This window comes from Vespa mandarinia, chromosome 1, assembly GCF_050613455.1.
Source record: "Vespa mandarinia isolate Hongniang chromosome 1, ASM5061345v1, whole genome shotgun sequence".
NCBI classification, from domain to species: domain Eukaryota; kingdom Metazoa; phylum Arthropoda; class Insecta; order Hymenoptera; family Vespidae; genus Vespa; species Vespa mandarinia.
Genome location: NC_140810.1, coordinates 15,299,181 through 15,317,500, shown reverse-complemented (window position 1 = coordinate 15,317,500; position 18,320 = coordinate 15,299,181). Strand labels below are relative to the sequence as shown.

General features: G+C 30.0%; 1 protein-coding gene across 8 annotated transcripts in view; it reads left to right on the top strand.

The window, feature by feature from the left end:
• The window catches only part of dgo (ankyrin repeat domain containing protein 6 diego), a 131,026-nt gene that overhangs the window by 31,601 nt on the left and 81,105 nt on the right, over positions 1 to 18,320 (top strand). For all 8 annotated transcript variants that reach the window (XM_085658314.1, XM_035870996.2, XM_035870997.2 and 5 more), the window contains 2 exons: positions 5,594 to 5,699; positions 7,985 to 8,083. In XM_085658314.1, the coding sequence (XP_085514440.1) occupies positions 5,594 to 5,699; positions 7,985 to 8,083 (205 nt within the window). The remainder of the gene's footprint in view (positions 1 to 5,593; positions 5,700 to 7,984; positions 8,084 to 18,320) is intronic.

Genomic DNA, 18,320 nt, shown 5'->3' with positions numbered 1-18,320 from the left:
CCTTGCTCGAGGCCAACGATGCCTTGTTCTATAAAGAGGAAGAGAGAGTGAAAGAGAAAGAGAGAGAGAGAGAGAGAGAGAGAGAGAGAGAGAGAGAGAGAGAGAGAGAGAGAGAGAGAGAGAGAGAGAGAGAGAGAGTAAAGAAGGATGGTAGCTACCTCTCGACATTGCCTCAATAGTTCGATACTACTACTTCGTACCTTTGGATATGCGATCAGGATGACGCTTCGTGCCAAGGTAAGCGGTAATTAAATCGCTTCGCGATCGGTGCAACCTACGAGGGGTTGGCTCTTTGGATGACTTGTCCTCTGCGTGAGTACCTAAGTGCTTGAATGCCGTGTTCTCACTCTCAAATAAGAAAGTCTAATAATTCACGCGTCGACTTTTGAGATAATGCATCACTGAATGTCATGATTTATGAACTCTCAACAACTCGAGCCACTTCGATTGAACTGTCGATATCACCTTCTCTCTCTCTCTCTCTCTTTCTCTCTCTCTCTTTCTCTCTCTCTCTCTTTCTCTCTCTCTCTTTCTCTCTCTCTCTCTATCATTTTTCTTCTACATAAGGACACGTTTATAAATGTCTCTCGTAGATATTTAAATATCACATAACTCGAACATTGCAATTGTTCCGACTTTATCAAATATATCATATCTATTGGCTAAGTCGATCGGGATGTTTTGTAATTTTTATGAGAAACCATTTAAATTGTTTCAATCTCTTCACAAGAATCTAATTATACTTCATTGATACTTAACTATTTCGAAATAATCAATAAAATCAACGATGTAATTAGATGCAATTGAACTAATGTAATAGCTTCGTGATGATAAGGATCGATGATAGAAGATCAATTGATTTTTATCCAATTAACATCGATCTTGGCTACGTCTTTGGATTAATCCAAATGAAATGGATATAATTAAACGATAGTTTAATGTAGGAAAGAAAGTTTAAGGAAGCGAATAAAACTAAAAAAAAAAAGAAAAAAAAAAGAAAGAAAAGAATAAAAAATACAAACAAAAAGAAATTAAAGGAAATTAAAGCTAGAAAGTATACCGTTAGGCTATCAATCTTGAACTATGTAAATTCTGTTACTATCTAACTAATGATTGACGTGTTGAAATTAAATCAACGAAACATATATGTACGTATAGAAAACAAAGAATCTAGTAGTAACGTTAACGCGCGATTATCAATACGATTTAGACATTAGTATGAATATTAACAATTATTTTCTAATATTGTCAATTTATAGTTAACGCATATGTGTGTGTGTGTATATATATATATATATATATATGTCTCTTTTCATTGTGACCAAATTGATTAAACTTGTAAAATATTTTTTTTTTTTTTTTTGTTTACATGGATACTTTCTATGGAAATATTATTCATGAAAAACATATATATATATATGTGAATACTTTCTACCATAATGTTACTCATACATATATATATATATATATATATATATATGTATATAATACATATAAATATATAAACACACAGTATACACACATCTGTCTCTTTTTATCGCGATCACATTTATTAAACTTGTTATTAAAAATCATTTTCTTTTTTCTCTTTCTTTTTCATTTATTTATTTGATTCATTTATTTTTATTTCCCTTCACATGTACACTTTCTATTGGTATATATTATTCAGGAAATAAATGTGGATACTTTGTCGCATAATATTACTATTATTACTCTACTTATCTGATTCTCCTTTTGTCGTGATGAAAATTTATAAAACTCGTTTATAGAAAATTATTATTTTTTTTTATCTCTTTTTTCCTTTTCTCTCTCTCTCTCTCTCTCTCTCTCTCTCTCTCTCTCTCTCTCTCTCTCTCTCTCTCTCTCTCTCTCACTCCTCGCACTCTCGAACACTTTCTGATGTGAAAATATTATTTAAGGAAATACGCGTATACACTTTCCGCGATAATATTATTCTTATTTTTTTATTTATTCACATATACCCACATCTGTCTCTTTTCATCGCGATAAAATGTTTAAAATTCGTTGTGACGAAATTTTCTCTTTTCTTTTTTATCTTTTTTTTTCTTTTTTTATTTTTTTTTCTTTCTTTTTTTTTTTTTTTTTTTTTTTGTACTTTTTCCTCTTATACACGGACTCTTCTTACCGTCTTCTGACTTAACAGAATATTATTCAAAAAATCATATTTCGCACCGATCATATTTTTAGCTTCTTTATCATCGATCGATAGAAACGTCATATCTCTTCATGGTAGGTAATCCAATTTGTAAATCCGTCTATGGCTATCGTTTAAAGTACATCTGACGTGTACGATGCACAAATTGGATCGTTAAAATTGATTATTTTGACGGATGCACCTTATTTCCAACTCTATCAGCTGATCGTCCAGTGTCGTCCTGTAATCTAGTTTTCTCTCCCTTTTCTCCCTTTCTATCTTTCTCTTTCTCTTCCACCTTATTTCTCTATTTCTCTCTTTCTTACCTTTCTCATTTAAAATTCCTCTTACTGTTACGAAGCGAACGACGCATTTAGCTCGCCACGGTCGTTAGAAGCTCGCTGAACTTCATTAGTCACTGTCATCCGGTGGCCGTGCTAAGTTCACGACGAAAGATCTTATGAATATGCGAAGGGAACATACTTACCTCTGTCTAGTTCTCATGTCTGTTTTTACGCTCTTCATTCTTAAGTACGATACGACACAAAATCTTTATGATTATTCACACTTTTCAATGATACTTGAGACTATTTGATTTTAACCCTTTTAACGTTTCAACAAGTAATTATTTAATAATTAAAATTCAATGTTTTTCCTTTTTTTTTTTCTTCTAAATTTTTTTTTACAAAGTAAAAAAAAAAAAGGATAAAAATTTCAATTGGAATGGTCAAATAAGGATTAGAGAAAAAAATTTAGGAGAAAAGTAAGGGAATTTATTTTTCTTAAATATATCATATGATATATTTCTGTGTATATATTTTCTTTATAATTATTTTTTTTTTGTTTTCTTTTTTTTTTTTTTTTTACGTATATATATATATATATATATATATATATACGTAATATATATATATATATATATATATATATATACATATATATATAAATCATCCTTCTCCAGTATTATACTCGAGACTTTCCAATATGAATGATCGAACGTTTCAAATAAATAAATTGAAAATTAAATTTGTTTTTAATAATATTTTACAAACTATGACAACGATTTTAATTGGAATAACCAATAGGAGAGAGAGAGAGAAAGACAGACAGACAGAGAGAGAGAGAGAGAGAGAGAGAGAGAGAGAGAGAGAGAGAAAGAGAGAGAGAGAGAGAGAGAGAGAGAGAGAAAGGGATAGAAAGAGGGCAGATGATTTTTCTGTTGTTTACATAACACAATATACATATGTATATCTACGTGTATATTTTATTTTTTTTCAATTTAAGTTTTATATAAAAATTACATTAGAAATGAAATTTTATACAAGTATTTTTAGTTAACGAATTAGATAATAATTGATAATATTTAATATATTTAAAAATATTTGTTTAGATTGACAATATCATGACTTACGTCATTGTACATGTCATAATGTCATATTTTTTTTTTTTTTTTTTTTTTTTTTTTTACAAATTTTTATTATCATGTAAATACATATATGTTTATTTATTCCTATATACATATATATATATATATATATATTTATATATATATAATTATGTACATATATATTTAGGTAGACTGGTAATCAGGGCGGTGCCGCGTTTTATGCAAGACTTTAAAGTACGGAGCATTAAGCATTTAAAGATATTTAAATTAGCAATAAAGCTACGTGATGCGTAACTGAGCATGAAATGAACTTCGAATGTCGGAGGGGATGTTGTATATAATATATATATATATATATGTAAATACATATATCAAACATGAATGTTATTGCGTATGAAAAATTTCTTTTTTCCCGTGACTTCGTCGTTCGTTTTTTTTGTCGAGAAATAAAATTTCGATTATGTTCACTTTAAAGACGAACTTGTTCCTTGCTTGTCTCTCTCGAACTTTATTGGTACCACCCGTTGTTTTAATATTCCCTTTTAAGAAAAGAGAAACTAAGTGAGTTCGAAGATTTTAAGATCGAAAGGAATCATCCATACAGACAACTAGTTTTGTTTATTTTTGTTCTTTTATTTTCTTTTCTTCTTTTCCTTTTTTTTTTTCTTTTCTTTTTTTTTTTTTTACAACTTGGACGCCAAAGGCAAGGCGTCCATTGTCTCCGAAAACAATGGCGCCATGTATCATTGTTCCCTTTATAAGTGTATCTCTCTCTCTCTCTCTCTCTCTGTCTCCATTCCCCATATCTCTGTCTCTTTCCTTCTCTTGTGATCTTGTCACGCCTTCTTTCTCTTCGTCTGTAACGATGCTTCAGATACAAGAGAGAAAAGAGGAAGAGATAGGAAGGAAGTCTGAAAGAAAAAGGAAGAGACTGAATTAAGAGAGAGACAGAGAGAAAGAGAGAGAGAGAGAGAGAGAGAGAGAAAGAAAGAGAGAGAGAGACGGACGCATATACATAAATATGTATGTATATATATATATCTATGAATTTATGTATGAATGTATGTAGTTTGAGAAATCAATGAGAATTGCTTTAACAGCGTGATAATTGTTACTGACTCTAACTTGATTTTCTTTCAACGTAGTTAATGAAGAAGTAATTAAAATTGACGCTCATATGACATGCTAGTGGTTACGTATATATATGTACGTACAAGTATATAGGGTGTTAAAAAAAATTTTAAGAAAATATATTATTCATTGAAGTAACTACGAAGTACAAATGTGATAATAATGTAACGAGTAAAACTTGACAATTAATATAAATGATATTTAATCTATCGTAGAATAAACGTGGATTTTTTAATGATTAACAAATATGTTATTATCGGTTTGTTCGGTGTAGATTAAAAAATATTATGTTATTATATATTCGAATAATTATTATAAGTATACTATATGTAATATATTATTATTATTATTATTATTATAATTATTATTATTATTATTATTATTATTATTATTATTATTATTATTATATGAATTAGTGATTATGAAAGTGATTTAAGTCATGTATATTCTTCGTTTTGATATATATGAACAATCGTGTTTGAATTATTTAAAAGAAAAAGATTATTTTTTTCTGTAATAACAAGAACGGAAATAGTAAATATACCTACGTAATTTTACAATTTTAAGAATATTAAAAATATTCGTTCAAGTGACTTAGAACCAGATTCACTTTGATAATCATCATCGATTCATAATTCATGTTTACGGCTGATTAATTTTTTTTTTTTTTTTTTTTTTAATCTCTTTATTACATCTCATTTATTCATTCGTTCGTTTATTTATTTATTTTTTCTTTTTCTTTTTTTCTTTTTTTTTTTTTTGGAAGGGGTGTGGGGCGAAAATCATATACCGCGTCGTTGTTATTATATTACTATATATGTTTTATATGATTAATTTTGTTTTCTTTCTTTTTCTTTTTTTTTTCTCCTCTTTTTTTTTTCTTTTCTTTCTCCCTCCTTCGGTCGAAAAATTGGATTAAGGTGCGTGGCTGGAATGGCAGAAAAGTTACGCGAAGCTTGCGTCCGTGGCGAGGCCGAACGTGTCGCACGTCTTCTCGACGAAGGGATCAAACCACAACCAGACGAGGTGAGTAATAATTCGCATTTCTATCTATCTATTTATCTATCTATCTATCTATCTATCTATCTATCTATCTCTCTTTCTCTCGTTCATTTTCATCCTCACCTTATACACCTCCACCTCATCCACCTTCATCTACTCCTCGTAATTCAGATTCTATCGTCTTCCATTCGAACGTAAACCTTGTAAATCGTTCATCTTACTCGCGGAACGATTCAAGCGCGCAAACGAGGATTTTCTTTTTAGATTTCTCAAGAAATCCTCTTTGCTTCTCTTAATTCAAATCGGAAGTTCCTTCATTCTTCGTTCGTTGCTCTTCCACGAAGTTTCCAATTTGATCTTTGACCTTTAATCGTAAAAGCCATCGGACACGGATACATATATATATATACGATAGATATATGTATCCATGTAGATGATATATATATATATATATATATATATATATATATATATGTATAATATACATGTGTATATATTGATCCACGATGACTTTTATATAGTCGAAAGAAGTCGGCTTAAGATCAAAGCTTTTAAAAACCATGACAAGCTTCTCCTACTAGCATTTAAATCGATATTCATCAACGAGAAATCGAATCTTCTTCTTTTCCATCTTTTTTTTTTCACTTCTTTTCCTATCTTTTCTCTTTTTCTTTTTTTTTTTCTTTCTTTTTTTTTTCTTTCTTTTTTTTTACGATTTCGAACTAATCTGTTAATTGATTATCTCGTATTTATTGTCGTCATAAATTTGAATTATATCTATAAATTATGTAAGACATTTATCATCACATTTGTAATACGTTTACTATAAACAACGTGGTGGTCTTATTACTATTCTTCCTTTCTCTCTTCCCCTTCTTCGTTCCTTTAGCCTATTATAAAGATCTACTTCTCATTTTATCTATTTCCTTGAATAGATCAATGTTAATTTTTAACGTATTCGTGATCGGTTAAATCATATACTAAACGTAATTCGTTTTATCGTTTATGTTCATATATCTAATACAATTAGAATTAGAATAATTATTGAATTATTTAAAATTTAAGAAAAATTGATAATATCGATATTAAATGAAAAATATCAAATAAAAATAAAACCGTACCTTTATTATAATAACTTATCACGTATATTAATTTACACAATTTTATATTGATAATTACATAAATAGTATAAGTAAAAAATACTTAGTATATTAATCGCGCTTATTAACAATGTATATTAATATATTCATTGACGATTAATATTTAAATCACTCTATGATCTATTTTGTTCATAAATACATTTTTATGATCTAATACAATGAATTATAAGTATTATATAATAAAGTATTTCATTACAGTAAAAAGAAAAAGAAAAAAAAAACAAAAACAAAATACAAAGGAAAAGTATTTACGTTTTTTTTTACGTTTTGTATTTTTTACGTTATTATTGTTTTTCTTTATTCGTGATTTAAAGAAGATTTGAATCAAGGTCATGATGGCCATTCGCCTTAGAGAGAGAAACAGAGAGAGAGAGAGAGAGAGAGAGAGAGAGATCGTTCCTAAGTCATCGTATCGTACTTCGTAGGGCAAAACGAAGGTTCCGCGGATATACGTAAAGGGCCGATCGTCGTCGCGTTGTCGTTTAGCTCGTGTTGCTCGATTCCTTGTTCAGCTAATTAAGGCTTGCGTACTGTCCGATCGCGGGAGTTAATTCAACGCGGGAAATCTCTGCGCGAGCTTACAAACTGAAATACCGGTAGCTATTAATTACAACGCTAATTGATCCGTCGATGAAGTCTACACGTAATGCAACGAATAAATAATTCGCCAATAATAAAAAAAAAAAAAAAAAAAAAAAGAAAGAAAAAAATATCTTTCACTTTTATATATACAAATATATATCTATGACAATATATCTCGTATAATTTTTATTACGAACTATCAATGTCGTCATTGTGAAAAGATTATTTCGCTATTTGTATATGTCTGTATTTACGTAGTCATATAATAATAATAATAATAATAATTATAATAATAATAATAATAATAATAATAATAATAATAATAATAATAATAATAAAAAATTGAAAAGAAAGAACGACGAAATGATTTTTAAACGTTTCAAATAGTTCGAATAAAAATATAAAATAGAAATATATCGACGAATTAACGATTATGAATAATGACGAGATGTATTGTAAACCAAAAGAAAAAAAAAAAAAAAGAAAAAAGAAAAAGAGAAGAAAAAAGAAAAAAAAAATAATGTAAAGTATATGAAATATATTATCAACTTTTCTTGTATTATTTAGAATGGACGAAGTCCTTTGCTATTGGCTGCAGCACTCGGCCACACTGACGTCTGTAATGCTCTTCTACTTCGTGAAGCCGAGGTTAATGCAGCCGACTCGGTGAGTGATATCCTTGGAAATGAGTTTGTTTTGATCTACGAGGGTAGATATTGGTCTTTTCTTTCTTTCTTTCCCTCTTTTTTTTTCCTTTTTTTTCTTTTTTTTTTTTTTTTTCTTTTTTGGCTTCAATGATTAGCAACGCGCCATTACGTTCTTCGAAATCGTGAGACGTTGAAAGCATTGATCCTGAAGTAACGATTAGAAAGACAGAAGGGGAATATCTAGAACGAGTTATTATATTCCTTTTTTATCGATTACGCCCATCTTATGAAAGATAGTTAAGAGCTTTGGTGTATTGATCGATTTACGATGACGATAACTATTTCAAGATGGATAGATAGATAGATAGATAGATAGAGAGAGAGAGAGAGAGAGGGGAGAAAATATGAAAAATGAAAGACTGTCGAGTAAGAAATTAATTGCCATAAACGACGTCGTTGAATATACCAACTAACTTCGTGATTGACTTATTTTCTTGTTTGATATACGTGATATATATTATATATATATATATATATATATATATATATATATGTATATATATGGGATATATATTTTATATGTATATGCATATGGGATTTTTATAGATAATTAATTTCAACTGCATGAGAAATGGAAGATCGATCTAATTTTAATTTCTATACAAATAAATTGTTTCTAATTTTATATAATCTTTCAAATGTGATATAGTATTCAACGGGACAAAAAGTTGTGTATTAATTATTTTTCTTTTTTTTTTTTTTCACGATAGATAGATTGTTAAACTATGACGTTTTCATTTTTTTCTTTTTTTTTTTTTTTTTTTATTTTTTTTTTTCTTTCGCTACATTACCAGGGAACATTTTTACAAGAAAGTAAATTAACTCGATAAATCAGCTCGAAAAAGAGTAATCTCAATTTTTCAAATCACTTAATAACTTTTGACTCTACTTCACTCTTTTCCGCCCGGCCTATTGGCCCCGCCTACGAACTTTTAACTTCATTTAGGAACTTCCTTGGGCTCATCTTCTGTATTTTGAAATGGTGATTACTCGATGCATCCAGACGTAACGATTAGCTATCAACGAATGTTTTACGGTAATTTAACGTAATGTCATTGTACTCTCGAACAATTCTATTTTCAGCAGACGTTTTTTTTTTTTTTTTTTTTTTTTTTTTTCTTCACTCTTTTCTATCAGCATCGAAAGATTTATATCCTGAGTTTGACACTTAGCCGGAAGCCAATTCAAGCTCAACTTGCTTAGCCACGAAGAAACGGTATTCGCTTTTATTTCGTATCTCCTTTCCTTCTTACAAAAAAAAAAAAAAAAAAAAAAAAAAAAAAAAAATAAAAAAAAAAAGATCCATGCATTTTACATACGTAATTACGGCTACTTCGAGAGTTTCTCGATTTTTTCTCTCTCTCTCTCTCTCTCTCTCTCTCTCTCTCTCTCTCATAAGTTACCTCTACGAATGATAAATTCTTCGCAGGTGACATTTTCTTCAGTTGAAATGTATCACGATAACGACATGATATCAAGAAGATCATTTCGAATAAATGAAAGAAAATGAAATCAGATGTTTGACAAGGAAAAAAAGAAAGAAAAAAAAAAAAAAAGAAAAAGAGAATAAATACAAATAATGTCCAAGATAGTCCTTATTGGTCATGATTATAAATGAAAAGAAAAAGAGAGAGAGAGAGAGAGGGAGAAAGATAAAAAACAAATAGAGAGTAAGAAAGAGATAAAGAGATATACAATGAGAGAAAGCGAGACAGACGTATAGAATAAGTGATTCAAAAGAGAGATAGAAAATACGAGAGAAAGGGAGGGATGAGAAAATCTCTGTTGCATGGACGGTCCTCTTAGCGGGAATTGGCCGATAAGTCATACCCATCGGTGGGCCGTTCTACGTGTCAGTGCTGTAATATAGCAATACGATTATCCTGAGTAATGAATACCCGAAAGATGTAATTACCGTGTAATTATGGGTACACGACGTATCGGCGTTAACGAAGTGAAAAAATGTTAGCTCCACTTTTGCTTTAATATCGTACCTGCGTTCTGGAATTTATAGGAACGCATTTGGTCCACTTTCAATCCTCATTCTCTCTCTCTCCCTCTTTCTCTCTCTCTCTCTCTCTCTCTCTCTTTCTCTTTCTTTCTTTTCTCTCTCTTTCTTTCGTTACACATACGCGTATCAATCGTTAAGTGTATCGTGATAATTACTACTAGCCGTTTAAAATAAATAAGAAAAATCGATCACATGTTGCGTACACGTTCGTTTTGCTAATCATACGACGAAGTATATAAGTAAGTAACTCAGGCATGTAGATTTTGTCACATATTTTTTTCTTTTCTTCTTTCGTTTTTTTTCTTCTTTTTTTTCTTTTCTTTCTTTCTCTCTTCCGTACGACATAAATATCAAAATTTATAGAACGTGGCGGATAAAATATATGAAGAATTTCTTCTATCAATTATAATATAATTATTAACTTTTATACGTTGATACGCAAATTGAAATATGAAAATCCATAAAAATTAATGTTTTCTATATTAACGTTGGTTAATCACAATTCTTTCTTTTTTCTTTGTCTTTTTTTTTTTCTTTTATTTATTTATTTATTTATTTTTTAAAGAATATAGATAGGAAAATCATTATTTAATCGTCAGACATTGTTCTCGTAAATTTTCTTAACTCGTTTCTATCACAGATCTACGTAAATTCTTTGATCTTCGATCAAGAATAATAAGAAGATTCATTCGATATGGAGTAAAGGGAGTTAAGACGAGAAAAGACAATGACTCGAAATGATTTGAAAAAGCAATCAGGATCACCTTTTGCTTATCGCCCAGCGTGATCTACTCTTCGAAAAGAAGTCGACTCGTTCTGCATCCACTGTACAATACGTCCATTGCTGGAACTGACTGACGGCCAATCTTCTCTCTCTCTCTCTCTCTCTCTCTCTCTCTCTCTCTCTCTTTCTCTTTAACTCTTTCTTTCTTCCTTTCTTACTTTCTCTCTCTTTCTCTCTTTCTTTCTCTTTATATCTTTTCTTACTACCACCCGCAGAAAACACGTTTGGTTAGATCTTACCAGCGTGGGGTACGAACCCAAGTTCTTCGTACGTTGTACGAGCGTGCCTTTATTTAGAATCCTTGTAACGCGCCGCTGGTGGCCGACGATTATACATCCTGAACTTTTTTCTTCCTTTTATTCTTCTTCTTCTTCTTCTTCTTCTTCTTCTTCTTCCTTTTCTTCTTCTTCATTTCTCGCCTATTAAATCTGCACCAATATCTTATACCCGAATTACTAGAATTAGATTCGTATAATCTCGTTACCGATATTATATCGATTTATATTAAATTAATTTTTATATATTGCCACTTTATTAAATATTGACCAATAAAAAGTTCATGTCGAATCCAATGACATTTATTTTATCTATATACATCGAATTCATTTTTAATATTAAATCTGCTTTTATCTGTATTTAATTAAATTAAATATTTTATATTCATTACGGCATTTCCTTCTTATCAAAAGTGTGTATATATAAATGTATGTGTGTGTGTGTGTTAATTATGCAAACGACAATTTTATTATGATAATGTTAAAAAGATGTTTAAGACGTTAATAACGAATGATTTTTATCTGACACTTCGAAACTCGTCACTTTTATCATATCAAATTTATTTTGAATATATATGTATATATTTTCTTTTTTTTCTTTTTTCTTTTTCCTTTTCTAGTTTTTTTCTTTTCTTATTTTTTTTCTTTTTCTTTTTTTCTTTTTTGTTTTTTTTTTTGAGCACAAGAACTTTCATCGAAAAGATAAATTTCGCGGGAGAGATCATGAATTGAATCGAAAGTAAGCGAATTCGACGTATCACCTGACGTTGACCTTTGTACTTTAAACGTAAGAAGATCAGACTGACTGACTGAAATATCGTACCTGTGTGTTGTAAATGTGTCCTGTAAATTCCTTAAGACACGAACGGACGTTACACGTCGTTACGATTCGGTCTACATGAGAAAGAGAAAGAAGGAAGGGAAGAAAGATAAAAGTGAAAAAGAGAGATAGATAGATAGATAAAGAGAGAGATAGAGAGAGAGGGAAAGAGAGAGAGAGAGAGAGAGAGAGAGAGAGAGAGAGAAGTGTAATACTCGAGCGTTACGTCTACATCCATGAAATTTATTGCGAGACTTCGCGAGATCTTTGAACCGGCGTACCAACAATCTTTGTAACTTACGTGAAAATTTGTTGCCTCTCGTGGTAACGTGAATTACGACCATATCTTCACGAATATCATATATACACACACACACACACACACATATATATATATATATATATATATATATATACATACTTATATATCGTTTTATTTTTCGACGATACTAATTACTTAATGAGAACGATCATAATTTTTCGTTTTTCGTTTCTCTCTATTTCTCTCTTTCTTTCTCTCTTTCTCTCTCTCTCTCTCTCTTTCTTTCTTTCTCTTTCACACGTCCCTCTTTTTCCGTCTTACAAAAGAAGAAATAAAAGTATTAAAAAAAAAATGTATATATATATATATATATATATATATATATATATATATGCCCATATGAAGAAAAAAAGAAAAAGGACATAAATAAATGTATAAAGTGACAATGACACGTCGTTATTTACGATCTCGACTTTGAATCGGGATTTAATTCGATATACAAAGACGTACATAAATTTTGATAATTTTCAAGGGTATTCTTCCCTCGATCGAATGAATTATTTCAGTATCGTATAATTCGGCATCGTGTATATCAGACAGAAATTCTCTTCCACTTTATCCCGCGCTATACCCCCTCCCCCTCCCCTCCTCCCCCCTCACCCCCTTTACCTCTCACTCCTTTATATCACTACTTTTCTTCTCTCTTTTCCACATTCTACCGTCTGGATTCTCCTTTCTTCGTGAGATTTATGCGCGAAGCTTATGGCCATCCGCGTGCTTTTCAGGATGTTTCGCCGCGAGGAATTTGGCACACATTTCTTTTTCGATGTGTACGCCCAAGTCGACGTAATAGCTATAAACCGAGAGAGAAGGAGAGAAATAGAGAGAGGGAGAGAGAGACAAAGAGTGAGAGAGAGAGAGAGAGAGAGAGAGAGAGAGAGAACATTCATGGTGCCACGAAACCTATAATTAGGAAGGGCCCTGGAAATAGCTTTTTAGACGAATATAGGCGGCACACGAAAAGACGTTTCTACCTCCCACTTACTACTTCTTCTTCTTCTTCTTCTTCTTCTTCTTCTCTCTTCTATTTCTTTTTTTTCTTATTTTTCTTTTCCTTTTTTCTTCTTTGTTTTCCTTTTAGTTTTTGCTTTTTTCTTTTTCCTTTTCTTTTTTGTTCTCATTTTCTTTTTCTTTTTTTCTTTTTCCTTTTTTTAATTTCTCTCTTCTCTTACTTTTTTCCTTTCACATCCCTCGTCTTCTTCGGGACCAGACTTTCTTGTTCCATCTGGCGAGTCAGCAAGTTCGACAGGTAGGTAACTCGCTCGAGTTAATTAGCCGATCGTCCAAAAATTTTAATAAAAGACGCTGACAGCTCTTACGATATATTGTACATATGTATGTACGTATGTATGTATGTATGTATGTATGTATGTATGTATGTATGTATGTATGTATGTATGTATGTATGTATGTATGTATGTATGTATGTATGTATGTATGTATGTAAGTTACCCAGAGTTAGAATTTCGATTTCATTTTTATTTTCTTTTTTCTTTTTCTTTTTTTTTTGTTTTTATTTATTTTCTCTCTCTCCTTTTCTCTCTCTCTCTCTCTTTCTCTCTCTCTCTCTCTCTCTCTCTCTCTCTTTCTTTCTCTTTCTTTTTATCTTTCTATTTTTTTCTATCCTCCGTTACATTAGGTCAATCTTTCCAATGTCAAGAAACGAACTACGATGACGACTATTATACCATTAGTAATTATACGATTTCGAGATTTTTAGGCCAACTTAAAAAAAAAGAAGAAGAAGAAGAAAAAAAGGAAAAGAAAATGGGTATTAATTTTTTTTTTTTTTTTTTTTTTTTAGAGAAACTTAAAATTACGATGTTTATCGTTAACTTCTTTTGCCTTCTTTCTCGTTTTCTTCTTTCTCTTTTTTCTTACATCAAGATCGAACGCGAGAAACCGATACTTTCGACTACAACGACCGACAACGACAACGACGACTACGACGATGACGACGGAGAAGAAGAAAAAAAGAGAAATGAAGAAACAAAGAAGAAGAAGAAATAAAAAAAAAAAGAAAAGAAATAAACAGAAGATATAAATATCCTTGACATTATCCCATAAATTTGCTACGCCACTGTGTTCGACGCCGCTGTGAAAAAGGTATGCAGCTATTACAGATCGTCGAACAGGTAAAATTCTGCGATGTTTCTTCGGCCTCCAAACAACCCGTTGGGTTCTTTTCGAGAAAAGAAAAAGAAAAAGAAGAGAAGAGGAAGAAGAAGAAGGAGAAGAAGAAGAAGAAGAAGAAGAAGAAGAAGAAGAAGAAGAAGAAGAAGAAAAGGAAAAGAAATAAGAAAGAAAAAGAAAAAGAAAATAAAAAATGAGATAGGAAGAAATATAACGGGGAACATTTTTATAGGATTTTTACGTGTCGAATGATACTTAATTCTTTTCGTGTTAACAACGATAAATATTATTATTATCATTATCCTATTATTACATATTCCTTTCGTTATAGAAGATAAATATATAATTATTCTTACGTATATCGGATCTGTCTCGTTTGAAAAAAAAGAAGAAAAAAGAAGAAAAAGAAACAGAAAAGAAGAAAAGAAAATTCAAAAAGAAAAATAGGAAAAATAATATATGGGAAGGGAGAAAAAAAAATTATATATTAGCGGAACACTTATAGATATGTTATATGTATATTGCGGATCGAAGTTTGAAAAAAAAAAAAAAAATCAATCTATCGATCTAATCAGACACGAGATCGATCCTGTTTTCGTGTTCGTATTACCTACGAGATCAACGATAATCATCTAAGATCGCGTGACTTTCTCTCTCTCTCTCTCTCTCTCTCTTTCTTTCTCTCTTTCTTCGATCACGTTTTCTCGATTTCTTTGACGCAGAGGATCGACTTTTACGCCGATTAAATTGCGATCGATCCTTTCTCCTTTATAATTCCTTATCGAGGACACACAAATCGTATTTTATATTTATACCATATATACATATTTACGTACGTATCTAACGATTGATTATTTCTTCTTACGTGATCCGGAAAGTCCCTACCCCCCCAAAAAAAAAAGAAAAAAAAAAAAAAAAAAAAAAAAAAAAAATAAAAAAATAAAAAAATAAAAAAATAGGGAGAAAATTCTCGAGTCTCGTATGAAACTTGATCTATCGACAATTTTCAAATGCTACGTTTTGCAAACTTTCTCCATAATTATACAATACGTATAAAACGAATTATCTTACGAACAAGATTGCACGTACAATTTCATATATATATATATATATATATATATATATATATATATATATATTATAAATGTGTGTAAATGTATGTACGTATTATATAGTTATGCCTGCAGCGTAAAAAATTTTTTTTATTGCAACACTTCTAATGAAAGTATATATGTTAGCCGTGCTCCAATTACGGTCTACAACACTATTTATTTTCAATATATACTATATGTAATATATATATATATATATATATATAATATATATATGTATGTATATATTTATATATCAATACATGCATACGTACATACATATATATGTATATATACGCACTGTTATTAAGCAATCTAGCGGTAACGTCGTATCAATCTCTTTCTCTTTCTCTTTCTCTTTCTCTTTCTTGTTTTTTTCTTTTCTTTTTTTATTTTTTTTTTTTTCCTTAACATCTTTTTCGTTCGTTTAAAATATGCCGCGAGGAGATAACGAAATGGTGGATATATCTCTGTCCATTCAAAATAATCGTTCGTAGGCCGAATTATAGGGATAATAATAAGAAGCTTTGCGTCAGCGTCAGAGTTAACAAACACTAACGTATACGCACATCTCCAATACCTGTATCATTAACGCCGTTATACCTTCATCTTCGTAGAATGTACTTACTTAGTTATATTATGTCCTGTATACAATGCCGAAAAGGAAAGAAACGACCAATTTTACTTTCTTTCTTTATAGACTTACGGAAAAAGCATTCTAACAAAGTTTGTAGAACTTGTGAATGACGATAAGAGAAAAAAAGAGAAAGAAAAAAAAGAAAGACTGTATGTGTGTGTGTGAGATATATATATATATATATAGAGAGAGAGAAAGAGAGAGAGAGAGAGAGAAAGATCCAAGACTACTCTCGTTTTACGAGCATCTTTCGATAAGATTTTATTGCTCGACCGGTTGTAAAAAAAGAACCATCGTAGATCGAGCTAAGGTATATCGAGTCGGACCGATTGTATATTGAAATTGAGACGTCTCCGTAATTCTTACAGCTCTACTGCTTTTAATTCGAAAATTATGCAAATACTCTTGACCGTTGCCTCGATCTTAATAAATATTTTAAACTTTTATATATATATATATATATATATATATATATATATGAATGTAATATGTAAGTATAGACACACGTGCACACACACACACACACAGAGATATAGAGATTCGGTACGTTCCTAAGGAAAAAGAATATAAACAGGTGAAAAAGAAAAGTAACGCTTCAGAGATCTTTGATATCTTCCTTTGATTCTTTTCTTTTTTTTTTTTTTTTTTTTTTTTTTTTTTTTTTTTTTTTTTTTTGAAAATAATTAAAGATACTTACTTTACCAACAATCCGAATTTAACACTCGAAATATCATAAAGAATATTTTTTAACGATTCAATTATACCAATTTATGTAGCGACACTTTTGCTAAGTATTTTTCGGATAAATCGTAGATATAAAAAGTGCGTTTTATCGGCGATAAGATTGTTAAAATTTACCGACAACAACGTCATTGGGGTGCATCGTCAAAGAAAAAAAAGAAAGAAAAGAAAGAAAGACAGAAAAAAAAAGGTACTTCTTTTTTGCTCACCGAATAAACGTAATATCTTTATCTTGAATTTTGAATAACTTATTTTGAATTTAAAGGTGACGTAAGAATGCTTTTTTTTGTTTTTCACAAAAATAAAACTTTCATATTAAAATCACACATTATCGACAATATAAAATTGTTACGAAGCTCGTTGATATTTTTGGGGTTCATTATGAAAGAAAAAAAAAAAAAAAAAAGAAAAAAAAAAGAAAAAAGAAAAAGAAGAATTATATATATATATATTTTTTTTTTCCTTTTCTTTTTTTATTTCATTTTAAATAACGAATATCCAATTTATTTTTGATTTACAATATGTTAAGAAAATCAAGCTCGTAAAAGTCGAATTTAGCGAATTGTTCGTCGAAGGCGCCAGACCGAGAACCCACCGATGGATGATGCTGTGCGATGTTTCTCAAAGCCGGTCCATAATATGTATGTACGTGGGCACGTTCGATATGCATATGTGTGTATACGTTGGTGTGCGACTGGAACAATGATACCAGTTTGACTGGTGTGCTTCTCCCACCAACCATGAAAGATGGCAGAGAACAGCATGCTCTCATACTCCACGTTCAAAGTGCTCACAGCTCAAGACGATAGTCTTACTTGCGTTCTTAGATGTTGAAAGATAACGAAGAAGACTTTAAACCAAACGGGAATATCCAATAAACTTAAACGATTATAGATAGACAGATAGATAGATAGATAGATAGATATATAGATACTTTTATAATGGTAAATAGATAGATAACCGGTATTACGTCTGATTTAGTACACGTTAGATAGGTGTCGAAGATACTAATGAAATTGTTTTGTTATTATTTCAATGTTTATTGTTATATTACTATCTCATGATTTTATTCGTATTTTATAATTATCTTATTCGTATCTCGTAACCATACCATTGTCGTTAAACTCATGAGTTTTTTTTTTTTATATTTATAATTATCTGTAATTATCTATAATTATCTACTTTTATATATATATATATATATATATATATTAATAATATTATTTTTTTTATATATATTTATAATATAATTAATATTTATATATATATTTATAATATAATTAATATTTATATATATATAATAGTTATTTTTTCTTTTTTTTTCTTTTTTCTATTTCATCAAACCATTTTAATATTGAAACTTTTATTTTTTTTTATTTGAT